Genomic DNA, 16,428 nt, shown 5'->3' on the forward strand with positions numbered 1-16,428 from the left:
GTTTGGAGGGGCCGAACCCTGGCGTCGATGCTTATTAGGATGGAGAAGAAGGGATAGTGACAACTTCGGCATCAGATTTTATCGTCTTCTTTAGAATAGAATGAATGTATCAAGATACTTTTCTGAAGAAGGTATATATATTGATATATTGGCCTTAACTAGGAGAAGGAGAATAGGCGTTTGGGTTTTCTTGGCCTCCAAGTTGTTGGATTTTGTTTCTTGGCCTTTGGGTTTCCCGACTTAAACTAGTAGGCGAATCATTTTTATTTTATTTTATTTTTGCCAAAAAATAAAAACTAAAACTAGAAAAGAAATCAATTTTTTTTTGAAAGGAGAAAAGAAATCAATTTAATTTGCCAATGAATTAGTTGTAAATATTAAGCACCAAGCCTCGTTACTTCAAAATCTATGCCATCCAGATAAGTCATGATTCTTGTATCAGTTTTATTTGTTCTCATATGTAATTTATGTCTAGCAAGGGAAAGAAAAAGTCCTGAATTGCTTATAAGTTTTTCATTAATTCCCTTGAGAATCCAAGCTGGAAAGAACGAGTCATGCAGGGTACAAAAAAGAAAAATAAACACAAACGTGATTTTCTTTTGATATCATGATATGTAGTATGTACGTACAATAGGAGGATTTAGTGATAACGGTGGTGGCCGTGATATGAGAATCGAATTTGTTCTTTCTATTCATCAAATTAGTATAAGGATATCAGAGTCAATATGATGTTTTTCTGAACAACCCAAGACTTCCATGTCATTATGTAAACAAATTATATGGTAATTAACTAATTATGTGGCTGCTGTCACATCATTTTGAGAAGTATCTGGCACACAACCCGGCCATCACTTTAATTGCTGTCTTTCAATTTAGTACAGTGGTATACCAATTTCTTACTTCACCTGTAAATTTATATCTACTGTAAAGCCAGACGTTCTATTTGGTGTCAGGAGTTGGTGTCAAAGGCTTCAGAATGTCTTAACAGTTAACACCCTACTATAGGTTAGAAAGCCTACAGTAGAACAAATCAAATTTGAAGGCTATTGATGTCAATGTCAAACAAAAGCAACTCAGAAATTAAAATAGACGTGGGAGCTAGAAGACCAGGGCAAAACGTGATTCAATGGTTTGAGTCAGCCATCTCCCACCTTCAGAAGTGGTTCTTTTCATTCAAAATGCAACCGAACTAAAGGAGAAAGTGAGAACTGGAAATCTGAAAGAAAGATGAGGTTTGCTTTTGAAATTTAAGGGAGTTTATGAATTTCATTTTTTGCCGATCTTAATCCCTGATTCGCTTTACGCTTCTCGCCCATTTTAGAGTTTCAAGTTGCACCCAAAGACGAGGATTATGGGAAGGTCGTTATTGATTTCGGAGGTTTTCTTTTTTCAGGTTTAGTAGTTGGAGCAATGGGCCAATGGCTATAGTTTGTATTTTAAATTTTCCTTCAAGTTGCTCTGTTTTTCTGTAGGAAGTAATCTGTCACAGATATAAGCAAGATCTAATCCAGTACCCACATACAAGCTAATGAATTGACTTAATTTGGTAAATCGAAATCTCTGCACTATTCAGAACTCAAAAAATTAGTTTGGCCGTTCTGAATCACTAACTCCTCTCTTCCTTCTTTGTGTAGTGCGCTTCAAGTAATTCCTTCAATTTCTTTTTTGAATAAAAGGCAAGAAAGAATGTTTTTAATTAAAATCATTGATCAATAATTCAATATGATCAATGTTATCTTACGGCAACTGGGTAAATGTTTTACGTCTTCGAATTTGTTTGATATTCTTTTGTCATTCAGTTTGTAAACTGATCCCGAGTTTGTTCCATCTTTGAATCCAATTTTGTGCTAAAATATAGTTTTCTCCTTCTTTTTTCTTAACATGAATTACATGATTACTCTTTGCAGTTTGAAACAGAGGTTGCACGTACACACAAAGTATTACGCATTTTAAGTGTGCGTGTGTGCGCGCGCATGTGTGTGTATATATATAAACTTCAAATGAGCATTCTGTGGTATAAATGTATTCATAAGAAACCACCTAATAGCACGTACGAGCATGGTCCAGGAAGGCTAGTCATATATATAGGTGTCACGCCCCGAATTTTGAATAACAAATTCAAATCCGAAACATGAATTAAACAACTTAAACAAATAAACGTTCTGAATTTTTTTTTCTCAGAAACAACCTCGCCACTCACGCTCAAATTCAAAACTCGAAGACCTCGAGTTAATTATTACAACTCACTCGTACAAAGTAAATTGTAAAGCTCTAATGAGCATAACAAACCTCACAACTGAAAATCAGAGTATTACAAAGCAGCTACTCTACACGGTTCGATCACCTTCCTGAATTCTCCAGTCCTGTAGGATTATCCGCTACACCGTTTGAATAGTGTACCGGGATTGCAACAACACAAAACTCGGTAAGCTTTTGACAGCCAGTATGAGTAAAAGAAAGAATGGTTGATTTATTATAACACAGTACTTTTAACTCAAGTAACAACCAACAATTTCAACATCCACAAAGAAAACCACAATCTCGATAATCGATCACCAAAATCATTAACTCCAAATCATTTGAAATCACACACAAAGAAATCAAGTGAATCACTCATCTCTACTCTTAACAAGATGTCTTTATCCCCACAATACGGAATAATATTTCTCAACTTTCTACAAGTCTCATCCATCACTGCACTTCCCAATTAAACTAATAAGAACATTAATCATGCATAGAAAATTAATTCAGGAAATAACCAACACGCATAAAATCAGAAGTCATAGTAATCCCTGCATATAATTTAGTTCAGGAGATTACATTAAAATCAAACAATAAAATGAAAACGAGAAATAAACGGAAAATCGAACCATAGAAATGATCAAGGAAATAAATAGAGATAATAAACAATATAACCGAAAAAGAAGAAAAGAGAAAAAGAATAGAAATTTAAACAAAAGAATTAACAAGGAAATTAATTAAAAACATCATCAACTCACACTAATAAATCCATCCAAAACTCAACACCTTTTACCAAAAGGACACTTACAAGTCACATCGTGACAAAATCATAGGAAATGTTAACCTAACAAATCATTATGAAAATCCGGTCCAACCTGGACACGTTGGCAGACAGACTAGAGCTCTAACTGATCGAAATCACTGACCGGGCCAAAGGCGTAATTACGATATATTGCCTGAGGATGCAACCTGCAAACCCCGGATCTTTAGGCCAACCTGACCCTTAGATCAAAACATTTAAGCGAGTCGCACTGGACCCAAAATGTTAAAACAAATCAAACGGAGAAATCACAACCTGTGACTCTCAAATCCTCAGACCACCGGTCGTCAGATTAAAACATTTAAAATGGTCATACCGGACCTGAAAATGTTTCCCAACCCAAAAGGAGAAATCACAACCTGCAACTCCCCAAATCCTCAAACACTTTTCAAAACAATAGAAATACTATTTCCCACGACATATTGTTTCCCGAAAAGTCATACCCAAAAACAATATATGAACTCACTCACAAATATTGTTTGCATCACAACAATTCTACCAATACATATATGTTTCCGACATATGTAAATATTCAATTCAATAATCCACATACCACAATGCCACACCATCCATATATATATTCCACATAAATATATATATATACGTAATTATCCGCTCAGGGATAATCACTAATACCAACTATAGTCCACACAATAAAATCGTGAAATTCATTTTTATAGTTTAAATACATTTTACTTACCTATGGACCGTAGTTGATCAAGCCCATATGATTTAAAACAAATATTTATTTCATAAATATTTTCACACAATTACGACAAAATAAAGTAATTAAATTTATTCGGTTCGTAATATGAACCACGTGAGGTTTACTCACCTCTGATCTAGCTGCGTCTTCTTAACAGCTCAATTAACAATCTCACGAATCGTCCGCCAAATAAATCCATCGATCACCTAATCCAATAATGATCTTAACTTAGCCAACAACTCAAAAGCACACATATACGGGAATCTGACGGTCGGATTCTAACTTATATAAAAATCCGACGGATGGATTCTCACAAATCGCCTCCCGAATCACCATTTCTCAATTATACGAAGATCCAACGGTCGGATCTTCGTCCGTGACCACACAAAGTCATCGGGACAGTCATACGATCAACATATCAAATCTACAATTCCATCAGACGGTCTGATCTTCACAGATCACAAATCGAACGATCGAAATCGATCGAAACTTAAAAATTCATAACTTAATCATACGATATCCAAAAATTACGTGTAATATACCAAAATGATCGTATTGAAATATAGAATCTGAAAATGTACAGAAACCATATTTTTGATCCCCGGAGGTGGCCGGAAAGGGCCGCCGGAGTTAGTGGCAGAGCCGCCGCCGACCACCACCAATGGTGTCGGGGCCGGGCTGCTCTTCTTCCTCTCATCATGCTTAACAACTTTCATAACTACCATGTAAGCTGAAAATGACCGGAAGTGGTTGAAATTACCTAAAACAGTCGAGGTGGCCGGAATTTTTCCAGAAACCGGCGAGAATTTGCAGAAACCGGCGAAGCTCCGATCAACGTAAAAATGTCCTCCTTTCGCTTCGATTCCTTCAGGAGACTTGTTCAGAACTTAAAGACGAACTCACTGGTTCAAGAATCACTCAAAACGAAGCTCTACAGCTCGAGATATCTTGATCGAAAGCGTCGGTGGCCGGAAAATTTCCAGAATCCGGCGAGCTTGAATTCCGACGTAAAAACTTCAATTTCTCGCTTCGATCCCTTCATTAAAGTTGTTCAAAACTTCAATCTGAGTTCACCAGCTCAAGAATCACAAGAAATGATGGTCTGTAGCTCGAGATATCTGGATCGATAGCTCCGGTTTCGTTCTTGGTTGGGTTTGACTTGCAGCCACTGCTACGGGCCACGCCACCGTGTGAGGCTGCTTCTGGGAGCTTCAGGAAGTTGAGGCGAGCTTGTGGATGGATTTTGGTGAGGATTGGTGACCGGTAGCTTGAGATATCAAGCTTGGTTCCAAAACGAGCTCAAACCGGGCGGAGCTTCCCGCCGCCGCTGGTGGCCGTGTCACGGTTCAAGGCTGCCTCTGGCAGCTGCGCAAGGCTGAGACGAAGCAAAAGGAAGTGGTTCGACGCCGTTTGGTGGCCGGTGGAGGTAGAGAGAGACCGAAGAGCCTTTGCTCTGTTTTTCGGTTTCGGTCGAGCGAGAGAGAGAGAGAGAGAGAGAGAGAGAATTGTCTGCTTCTTTCAATTATGCAGACATGTATGATGATTAGAACAACCGGCCTTGAATCAAGGTACACCTTACCTTTTAACAAAGGTGTTTGCCACCAAATTGTTTTGAATAAAAAAAACAGGTTATTACAATAGGTGACTAAAAATATGTAAGACATTTCTCCCAAACAAAATTACAGTAGATATAGGCACGCCAAAAGAAAAATGAACAAATAAGTATGCAAGGAGCAGCACTGGCAAACCATCTCAATCCAAGCACAGGGTCTTAATATTGAACTTCTAGTAATATTAATATTAATAATCCCAATGAATTCAGTCTATAATAAGCTGGAAAACAAAAACAAATCATGGTTTGAACCAACAAGTAGCCCCAAGGCTAATACTTAGTATAATGCCAAAACGACTAGAGCTTGGACTTATTTAGATTGATTCTTCCGCTGTGATTTCTGTACCATTCTTACCATTGCTGGTGTTTCAAAAGCACCTCGATGGACATCATTGCCTCCGTCAAATGAACCTCCGTCAAATAAAGCAAAGCTCATATCATCAGCTTCATCAGAGTCTCCCGCAGCAGCCACTAAGTGATCCATTGCAGAGCGTTTGCCTTTGGGACCACCCTTGCCACCAAAACCCCCGGCAGCAAGAGTCGCTGCTCCACTGCGACCCCCGGAAGCACGACCCGCTGCTTTTGTAGCAAGTTGTTTGCGACCCTTCATGGCCAGGCACGAGCCTTCTGCGTTACCCCTAGCAGAGGCCCTCTGGCGTGAATGTGAACTCATTCCAGCCAGAGCATAAGCACGCCCCGCCTCTTCGTACAACTTCATACTTGCCATTTTATCCCTGATTTCTTTAAGCTCAGTTTCAAACATATTACTGAGACTATCCCCAGCTTTGGCTGCTGCTGATGCTAAGAGAGTTTCTCTTCGTTGAGTCAAAATTTCGCGTGCACCCTCCAAATTTCCCATTTCAGCCAAGCGTTGAGCCTCTCCAATAGCATCAGCCACCAAAAGTCTGTTCCGCTGGCGATCAACCTCCAAACACACAGCCAATTCTGTAGGAGAACAAAACTCAGGTCTTGATATCTCTACTCTCTCACTTTGGAGCTGGATAAACTCATTTGAAGCTAGATCTCTGTACACGCATAAGACGTCCATCAGTGATGTCTTGGTCTCTGAAGCTGAGGATTGTGGAACTAAGAGATACACCAGAAATTGTTTCACCTCTTCTGCGTACATATTTCCAATATCAACTAAACCTTGCGAGCCGTCATCAGAAATCTGACTCACATATCTCCCTGATGGTATTGATACAATCTTCGCTCCATGTGATGCTGACCTCACTGTGAGGCGAAGTTCCTGAGCCACAACACTGAGAAGACCACCAATGCACAGAGCAAAGGCGTCTTGTATCATGCCAACTGATTCAATGTATGAAAAGGTGCCCCGGGATTCCTCAGATATAGCATGCATAATCTTTGCATCATGGTCGTTGCCGAACCCAAATGTGTGGACAGGGATTTCATGTTGCATGTCGCTGGAACGAATTGAAGCAGGCAATTTCTTCAACATTTGGCTTGGGCTTCGACAGTAGTTATCTTGGCCATCGGATAAGAGAATGATGCTAGCAACTGGGTTCCTTTGCCTCCGATCTTCAAGGACTTGTGTTCCTTTTTTGAGTCCTTCTGCAATGTCAGTTCCACCACCTGCTACAAGAGATTCGACAGCTTCAATTGCACTTTCACGGCCATCAACTGTCATTCTTCGAAGAGGAAGGACTCTTCTAGAATTTGTTGAGAATGAAACTATAGAAAGTCTATCTGAAGACCCCATGTTTTCTATGACAAATTTGATAGCTTGCTTGACAAGGTCAAGCTTTTGGCCCTGCATGCTGCCACTTACGTCTAGAACTGTTACAAGGTCAATCGGTGTACGGACTTCGCCATCAGGATCCTGAAGGGGTGGTGCACAGATGCTGACTAGAACAGGATATTGTGGGCGTGAATCGGCAGCAGGGATAGCAGAGGTCTCTGTATGAGTTTTGATTGTGACATTCTGGGGGCCAGAAGATTGAGCAGGTGAGGTGAACGGGAGAGGTTCATCATCAGCGAAGCCATGTGTAATACCCGAAAAATTCAAGTTAATTTCCGATGACGTTTTGGAAATGATTTCGTGGTCGTGGACACGAGTACGAAGCTTAGAGGAGTGTGGAATTAGTTCGAGCGATTTTATTTTGAAAACTGAACGTTTTAGGGGGATCAAAGGAGTTGACTTTTTATACATTGGGAAATTGGGAAAACTTCCTTCATGAAAGTTGTAGAGCGCGTCGATACGAGTTCGTGGACATATGGAACGTAATATTCGGAGTTCGTATGAATAAGTTACGAATATTTGAAAATTGGGATTTTCTATAAATATGAAAAAAAATCCGAATATTGCAAATGAGGACAGAATTTCTGGAACTCCAGAAATTTCTCCCCATTTCTCTCCCGAGCCCAGCCGCGACCCCCTCCCTTCGTCACCTTCGTTCTTCCTCATCCGGCCACCGATTGATGTGAAACAAAGTGGGTTTTTCTGGTCTCGACCCCCTTTACGAGTTTGTAGAAGAAATCGAAGTGAAATACGAGCTGTATGAGGCTCTACAAGGTCGAGAAGAGAGCCTCGTCGGAGACGAAATCGCTCTTCCCCACTTTTTCTGGGCTCTACTTTGTCTGGCCATATCTTCCTCTACAAGCCTCCGATCGACCTGATTCCAAAAGCAATTTTTCTCACCGTGAAGTTTTCTACAACTTTCCAGAAGACATCGACTTGAGATAACCATCGTGGTGGCCGCTAGAAGACCGAGAAGCCGCACAGCCGAGCTGGAAATCGTCTTCCTTCGCCACCTTGGTTCTCCCAGCTCCGGCCACTATAGCTCGAGTTCTTTGAGGGCTTTTCTAGCCCAGAGGAAGTAGAAGCTATCCCCAAGAAGGCTTGCAGCGATTTGATCCGGGGTGATCGAATTTTGAAGATTGGGAAACTAGGGTTCTTCGGGTTTCAAAACTTGCGAGGTAAAATTCTACTTTTTGGCTTATAATCTGACTTTGGTGTAGTTATGAAAAGTGAAATTGGAGTTGAGTTGAAGGACTTTGATGTTGGGAGTTTTGTCTAATTTTGACTTCGGATGGGTGGCTGTGCCGCCACTGTGATGGTGGTTTCCGGCGACCTCCGGACACCCCAAGGACAGTTTCTGTCCATTTTTGTGTTCTACGTGTCGATACGATCGTTTGCATATATAATTCATAATTTTTGGATATCGTATGATGAAGTTATGAATTTTTAAGTTTCGATCGATTTCGATCGTTAGATTTGTGATATGTGAAGTTAGGACCGTCAGATGGACTTGTAGTTTTGATACGATGATCTTATGACTGTCCCAGTGGCTTTGTGTGGTCATGGGCGAAGATCCGACCGTTGGATCTTCGTATAAATGCAAAACGGTGATTAGGGAGGCGATTCGTGAGAATCCGTCCGTCGGATTTTTGTATAAATTTGTGAAGATGTTAGTAAGGACGATTCAGGAAGATCTGACCGTTGGATCTTCGTGATGATTTTTGGGGGGTGATCCTAAAGGCGATCCGTGAGGATCCGACCGTTGGATCATCATTTAATTTCGATCCGACCGTTGGATTGTCGTTTGAGTATGTTTTTGAGCTATTGGCTAAGTTAAGGTCATGTGTGATTAGGTGATTGACGGTCTCCCTTGGGTGAACGATTTCGGTGTGTATTGTGTTGAATTGAAGACGCAGCGGGAATATCGAGGTGAGTAAATCGCACATGGTTCATTCACGAACCGAAATTCGGTGATTTTATTTAATTGAGAAATTGTGGAAATTGTTTTACGAAAATAAATATTTGTTTTAAATTATATGGACTTGATCGACTACGGTCCATAGGTAAGTAAAATGTATTTAAACTATAAAAATGAATTTCTAGATTTTATTGCATGTGAACTATAGTTGGTATTAGTGGTCACTCTTGTGTGGGTGACTACGTATATATATATTTACGTGGAATATATATTGGATGGTGTGATTTACTGAGTTATATTTTGAGCATTACCCTTGGAATATGTGATTTATCTTAGATGTTGTGTTGTCTATGATAATGGGTAATTGAGTAAAGTGCGATAGTTGAGTCGTTGAGATGAATTAAATGAGGAGTCGAGTGAATTGAGAAAAGCAGTCATTCGTAAGGTGAACCTTGGCCCAGGTGACACTTTACGATACAGTTAGAGCTCTAGTCTGTCTGCCATCATACTGCTTGGGGGATAAACGAGTTATCATATGCCCTTGGGTATGACATGACATACTGAATGGGGTGATTAATATAATTAATCATAAGCCTGTAAGTATGATATACTGAATGGGGTGATTAATCTAATTAATCATAAGCCTGTAAGTATAATATACTGCATGGGATGATTTATATAAATAAATCATAAGCCTGTGAGTATATATTGAGTAAACAGTTGTTTGTTTTTGAGTAGTCATGTTGAGATGTGAGTTGATTGATGCTTGAAGTGACATTGTACACTTCAATTATTATGCAAAGAAAATACTTGAGTTAAATTTATGCATGAGTTGATTTGGTTACTTTAAATCGTGCAATCCTTTCATTTACTCATACGAGCTTTGCAAAAAGCTTACCGGGTTTGTATTGTTGCAATCCCGGTACACTATTCAAACGGTGTAGCGGGTAATCCTGCAGGTCAGGAGAATCAGGGCGGTGATCGAGCGGGTTAGAGTATTTGTTATAGTTTTACAGCATTTGTAATAGTGAGGTGAGTTAAGCTCATTGAGCCTTACAATTTGATTTGGTGAGAGTGTGTTGTAATAATTAACTTGAGGATTTGATTTATTGTAATATTGAGAGGTGTGAAGTGTGGTTGTTTGTGAGAAAAAAATTCAGGACGTTTATTCTATTAAGTTGTATAATTCATGTTTCGGATTTTAATTGTATTTAAAATTCGGGGCGTGACACCATGTGCACCCAAGTTGTTTTGTTGAAGCGGGGGAACTTGGAAAGGAACATTATTCTTATCCCATTTTGCTCGGCAGATGGGGCAGCAAAGATTTCCATGCTGGACATTGTTGGCAATGCAAGGGTAGTGGAAAGAGTGTGAGCACTCAGCAGTGAAGATGGCTTGGCCTTGCCCTGTTGTCACGTTACTCCAGCAGATTGCGCAATTTTTCTGTACACGAAAGCAACAATTTAATACAATATTAGCAATCACGCAAAGGCCAAATTAAGCAGTAAATATTCTTCGATATCACTGGAAATTTTTTTTTCCCCGATCCCAACAAAAGAATGAACATGATCCTGATGGACAAAACTGAACATGATACTGTGGATGCACGATCTAATAACAAAAAGTTCCGGTCTAAGTTCAGTCAAAACTCAAAAGTTGTTATGAACATGGTAGTGTCACTTAATCGAACCGAACTGTAAACGTATGAAAAATTCGTACCAACCAAAACAAAGTATATAGACATATTTAGGGCAACAGTATACAAAAAAAAGAGAAGACGTCTAGTGAATCTTCACAAATATTAAGATCGAAGTGTATTCATCATAAAAATTTAAAAACCTCAAAACTTCAATTAATCTATAGCAAATTCATCAAAACCCAAAATTAATCTATACAACTCATTAAAACCCAGAATTTTTGTTGCAAAGATCACAAAACTACTTACTTGAGCAGATGCATCCTGAGACGACATGATGTTTTCTAATGGAGAAGAAGGTATTCTTTGAAAAAGAAAGGAGATATAGCGGCCAATATATAGGAGAATAGAGCCTTGGAGTTTCTTGGGCTTCAAGTTAGGTTATTAATAGAAAATCGATTTCCGTTTAGAAAGCCTTAATTGCCGGACTCCTCTTATCTAAACGCTTAAACATTTATCATAAACCTTGTAATCATCTAACTTTCCCAATCTGCCATCTAATAGCGCCACATATAGAAAGCATAGAACAGTAAATAAGAGAGAAGAGGAGGGGTATTACGGTGAGAAATAGACGTCGGTTTAGTGAAGAGAAACAACCGCCAGTCCCCATTTTTCGCGGCAAAATCAGCTGCGGAAAAACCTTGAGTCAAAATCTCGATGCCGAGATTCCCGAGTTAAAGATTTTCCGGGCAAAACAACGGAAAAGTATTTTGATTATATGAATGAGACTATGAGAGAGAGTGTGAAAGATCAATTGAGCTGACCTTGGATGTGCGGTTACTGAAGATGCCGGAGAGCTTGGAATTGCGGAAGAGGAGAGAGATGGCGGTGAGGAGCTGGTCGGTTTGCGGCGGAGGAGTGGTGGAGACGATGAGTTTGGAGGAGCTGGAGCGCTATTTAGAACTTGGGAGCTGGTTGGGGCTGGGTCACACAATCGATTTTAACCCACTAGGACTAGGGGACTTGTACTCGTCTACTTTGAAGCCAATAAGACCCCATTACTAAATACTAATTTATAGATACACATTATCATGGTTGATTCGAGTGGTTAGAGGCATCACTATTCGTTGTTGCAAGTTTTATTTTATTATTGGGAGATGCATTTAGTTATATATCATTTTATATAAACTGATTTTTTCTTTTCTCAAAAAATAAAAAGATAAATCAATAATCGGGATATATTTCATCTGTTTTGAATTTGGTTACAAGTTGCACAAGATTTATAATCTTTTTTTTTTTTTTTTAAGAGAGAGACGATAAGTTTTATTAAGTAAGACTGAGGGGTCCGGATCAAGGGACATATAATTGTACACAATTTTTTACACTCCTTATGAGCCCTTAGATTTTAAAATATTAAATGGTTTAGATTAAGTATGAGAATGACATGGCATTATATTTATTCCCTAACATAAATAAATAAAAGTGGATTAAATTATTTTTTATAAAGAGTATAATAAAAAAATAAATAATATGTTTAAGTGTACTTACATAGGCATTTGCAAGCATAATTAGCCATAATGAGCCATGCTTATGCTACTGCCAGCGGTACCAACTCCCGCCAAAGGTGTGACCTACGGGAACACAGCCAGGCAGGCTACCGCCTGAGCCCCGGCTTACCCCCAGATCACCGCTGACGCGCAGCCACGCGCCGCGCCAAGACAGCATCAGAAGCTGGGGACTGAAGCATATCAATCCCACATCGAAAACATGGAGAAGATCAGCTCTTTCTTCACCTATAAAAGGTTCTCTCTTCTCTCCTCATTAATTACGCATTTACTACTTACCTACTATTACTTTGTCAACATAAATAATTGACTAACTTAGGCATCGGAGAAGAGAAGACCGCCCAACGCGGTCTCCCTCTGACGCCCTGTGTATTTTACTTGACAGGTAGCGGAAGCTCTGAGAATATCACAAGTAGCGGTCTGCCCATCGGACCAGCGTTAACTAAGATTTAGCTACCGCTGAATCTTAGACATTAACATTGGCGCCGTCTGTGGGAATCCTTGAACAAAAGGCCATCCCACCACAACATCCACCATGACTAACGGTAGCGGGGGAAACGCTGAGGAGCAAGCGGATCAATCCGCCAACCCCCACCCTACCAACCTAACGATTAACATTAACCCAGCGGTTAATGTTAACCGTGCACTATTCAACACACCGATCAACCCCGGCGTGGAACCCAAGCTGACTCAACTTCTTCTCCGCCGGCATCCCTCACCACATCCCCAGTCCAAGCTGACCCAAGAACAATAAATTATTATTTCTCCTACAATTTCCCCAGTCCATTAGTACCTCAAAGGAGAATCACATGATCACTTGCATGTTCTAGACAAATTGAATTACTGCAAGTGATGTAGCAGTGCATATAAATACACACACACACACACACACACACACACACACACACACACACACACACACACACATATGACGTCTCTAGGCATGCATGAAATATTCCACCAGCTACTGGGGATAATATGATTCTTTAACAGCCAACGAAGAATAAATCCAAAAGTTTCTATGTTTTTTTTTACTTACATCAACAACCAACTTATCAATCTCACATATATATATTTGCTTGACAGAAGAATGACGAGCCACTTCCCTCATTACACCACCATCTCCTTCACCGATAACCAAAACCTGAACAACACCAATTTTTAAAAAGATAATGAGTTGACAAGAAATTAAAATGAATGATACTACACCATATCGCACATCATCTTCTTAATGAATATTTGAAAAGACATAGAAACAGGGTTCACCAAAGTAGCTTCAACCCATTCGTAATGTTCTAAAAACAAAATAATTTGACAATTGTGTCAGTGTGTGTCTTTACTCTTTAGGAAAGAAATGCATATTTCTAGTTTAGTCCTATGTTTCCCAGATAATAATATTACCTTCTTGGGGTTTGGAATTGGGCAGAGAGGAAGATGAGTAATCATTTCTGGTAGGCACATTCATCCCTTTCTGTCAGCTGAATAACCCTATCTAGGATGAGAACCTTTCCATAGGTTGATAACTGTAAACAAAATATATATCATCAATAATATATTCAGATGACTAGAAACAAAGTGCCAATAACATCTTCAAAAGTGCAAGTTACATGGAAGACCATCACATTCTGATAGTCTGATTTGGCTTGAAACAAAATTTTCTCTATCTTCAAGGAATGTGCCTCTCCTGCAATACATTAAATGTAAATCAATTTCCAAAAAGTATACAGCTGAGTCCTCTATCATTCTACCAGACAATGGGAAGATACAATAACCCAAACTAACACTTGGACAAAAGCACATCTGACAACGCTGAAAACCAACTCTCCATGGTGATTACCTATTTGAGTTAGAAAAACTGCACGTATTGCAATTGGCAACATGCTACCATATAGCATCAATAGTTCAAAATTCTTCGCCGTCCTCAATATGTCGAGACTGCCTGCACTTACAATCATAAACTCACTCCTCACGAAAATCCATCGACACTGTATAAACATGTCGAGAAATCAAAAGCTCTCACCTCAACTGTGGTCTCTCTGTTTTCTTCATCAAAGACTTGTTGAATATCCTTGAGTGCATCTGCAAACTTTTCTTTAAGCACTCGTTCAATCCCCATTTTCATGGTGGTTGTTGAGCTAGGACAGCTTCCACAAGCCTCTGTTTCAACATTTCAGGTCAATTCCTTTAAATTACAGATTCTCATTACCACAAACTAAAACTAAAACATTAACTTTATTTCATGATCAAATTACATGTATGATTTGGAATTAACAGAACCCAAAACTCAGAATTGGGAAAACAAAACAGAAATGAAATCCCACCTTGGAGCTTGAGAGAAACGACGCCGTCTTCGACGGACACAATGTCGACGTTTCCACCATCGTTGATGAGCTAGGGGCGGACGTCCTCGAGAACCAAGTCAATGTTGGGAACTGTGAGCTCAAATTGCTTGGCCGAGTAGAGTCCCGGAGAAGCAGAAGAAGACTCGGCGGCAGTGCTTGCGTTCGAAGCTCTAATGGCTGAATAGAGAAAGATTCTTCTTTGAGGAGCTAGACGGCACCGTTTTACTATCATAAGTTGTGGGGATTGATGGGATTTCGCTAGGATTTGAGAAGAAGGAATTGGGGTTTTGGGCAACCAGGAGAAATCAGAAGGAACTAAATACCCACCGAAAGGATTTGCATCCAAATTCAGGTCTTAATTTATCAAACCATGAATAACCCAAATTAAAACCAAACGGAGAGGGTTTTAGAGAGAGAAAGTGTATGTGTGTGTGTGTGTGAGAGAGAGAGAGAGAGAGCTTGCTTGCGGAGGCAATGGCGCAGGAGAGACAGTAGCGGGAGTGAGCGGAGGAGAGGGAGGCGGTGGTGGCTGTGAAAAGAGAGCGAGAGAGGAAGGAGGAGAGGGCTAGGGTTTCGGGGAAGAGCCAGAGAGATGGGTCACCAGTTCTTTCGGAGATAAAGTGAGGATGAAATGGGCTGCCAGAGAGAGTGGGAAAACTGACCTAAGTGTGAGGGAAAGGAAAATTTTGTTCCCCCGTGTTGAAATTTTCAACTTAGTCTTTTCCGCGTTTTTTTTAATTTACAGAATCAATTCGTAGACATCGGTCAACAGTAAAAATCGATGTCAGTAATATGCATAGAAATCGGTATTTGAGGAATCGATGTTAATGACATTTTTTTACATCGCTTGAATTCCTCACCGATGTAATTGTCATGATGTCTAAGGCCAAAATTATAGTAGTGAAGCCTCCCCGGAGCAAACCTTCAACCTAGTTGAAACCCGGCGACCGTACTTCCAGTCCCAGTCTCTCCAAGAGCTGACTGTTAGTGCTACTGCCACCGATACTACCAGTGAAGCAAGGGTAACGCCCTCGCAACCCAGGGAAGCTAAAGTCACGCTTTAGCAAAACCTGTGCTTTCTCCAAACTTCCCAGTGATTGCTCTGCTTAGTCTACAACACTAAGTATCGATTCGGTGACGCGAAGAGATCACAACCAAAGCCCTTATCAGTAAGGCAAGAAGTCCTTTCTTGGAAGGCAGAGAAAAGAGCCTTGTGACGAGGTTGGTGCTCTCCTCGTCCGCAACGCTTGATCAAGAAGTCAGGTCAAGGGACTCCCCGACGACTGCACCCCACGGTGCTGGCACGCTCGCGCACTCAAAAGGGACAGTTTGTACCATACTGGTTTTTGTGTCAAACAGTAGGAGATCAGAACTTTAGCGTGCCCCCCATGCGAAGGAGATTGCTTTTGATCGCGAATGAGGATCATTCTCTTCCTTGGTGGTAGCTTCGCCATGTGTATAGCAGCAAGTATCTGCCTTGTTCACTAGCTCTCTGTTGAGAATGCGACTGCTGCAGAAGAAGCCCAACTCGATGAACCTTTAGCTGCTTCTGAAGAAATGGGCCGCAACCTGGCCCGTGTCAGAGAACGGGCCACTCAGGCAGAAGCTGGTGCCATTGCAGCGAACCTCCGCGTGGAGGAACTTTGCTTGAAATTGAGCTTCGCTGGCCAACCTCTGTAGCCTTGTATAGTAGTAGTTTCTTTGGCGTGTTTGCGCAGAAAATAGACTACCCTCCTCGAAAACCGTTCAGTCTCCTCACGTGCTACTAATCCCCTAATAATAGCTAACTCCTCAAAAACCGCTCGGTCTTCTCACATGCTACTAGT

At 40.4% G+C, this 16,428-nt stretch overlaps 1 protein-coding gene and 1 long non-coding RNA gene across 2 annotated transcripts; one reads left to right on the top strand and one right to left on the bottom strand.

The window, feature by feature from the left end:
• Nucleotides 1-5,576: 5,576 nt before the first annotated feature.
• Nucleotides 5,577-14,088, bottom strand: LOC133731179 (E3 ubiquitin-protein ligase WAV3-like). The gene is made up of 6 exons (XM_062158616.1): nucleotides 14,082-14,088; nucleotides 13,868-13,944; nucleotides 13,300-13,404; nucleotides 11,520-11,648; nucleotides 10,329-10,502; nucleotides 5,577-7,402 (listed from the first exon to the last, which is right to left on the bottom strand). The coding sequence occupies exons 1-6, from the start codon at nucleotides 14,086-14,088 to the stop codon at nucleotides 5,690-5,692; spliced, it is 2,205 nt and encodes a 734-aa protein (XP_062014600.1). The 3' UTR covers nucleotides 5,577-5,689.
• On the top strand, nucleotides 7,805-10,232 carry LOC133733820 (uncharacterized). Its single transcript, XR_009857920.1, has 3 exons — nucleotides 7,805-8,319; nucleotides 8,995-9,070; nucleotides 10,004-10,232. It is a non-coding gene; the product is annotated as an uncharacterized LOC133733820 (long non-coding RNA).
• Nucleotides 14,089-16,428: the final 2,340 nt, after the last annotated feature.

The sequence above is a fragment of the Rosa rugosa genome, chromosome 2 (assembly GCF_958449725.1).
Source record: "Rosa rugosa chromosome 2, drRosRugo1.1, whole genome shotgun sequence".
In the NCBI taxonomy this organism is placed as follows: domain Eukaryota; kingdom Viridiplantae; phylum Streptophyta; class Magnoliopsida; order Rosales; family Rosaceae; genus Rosa; species Rosa rugosa.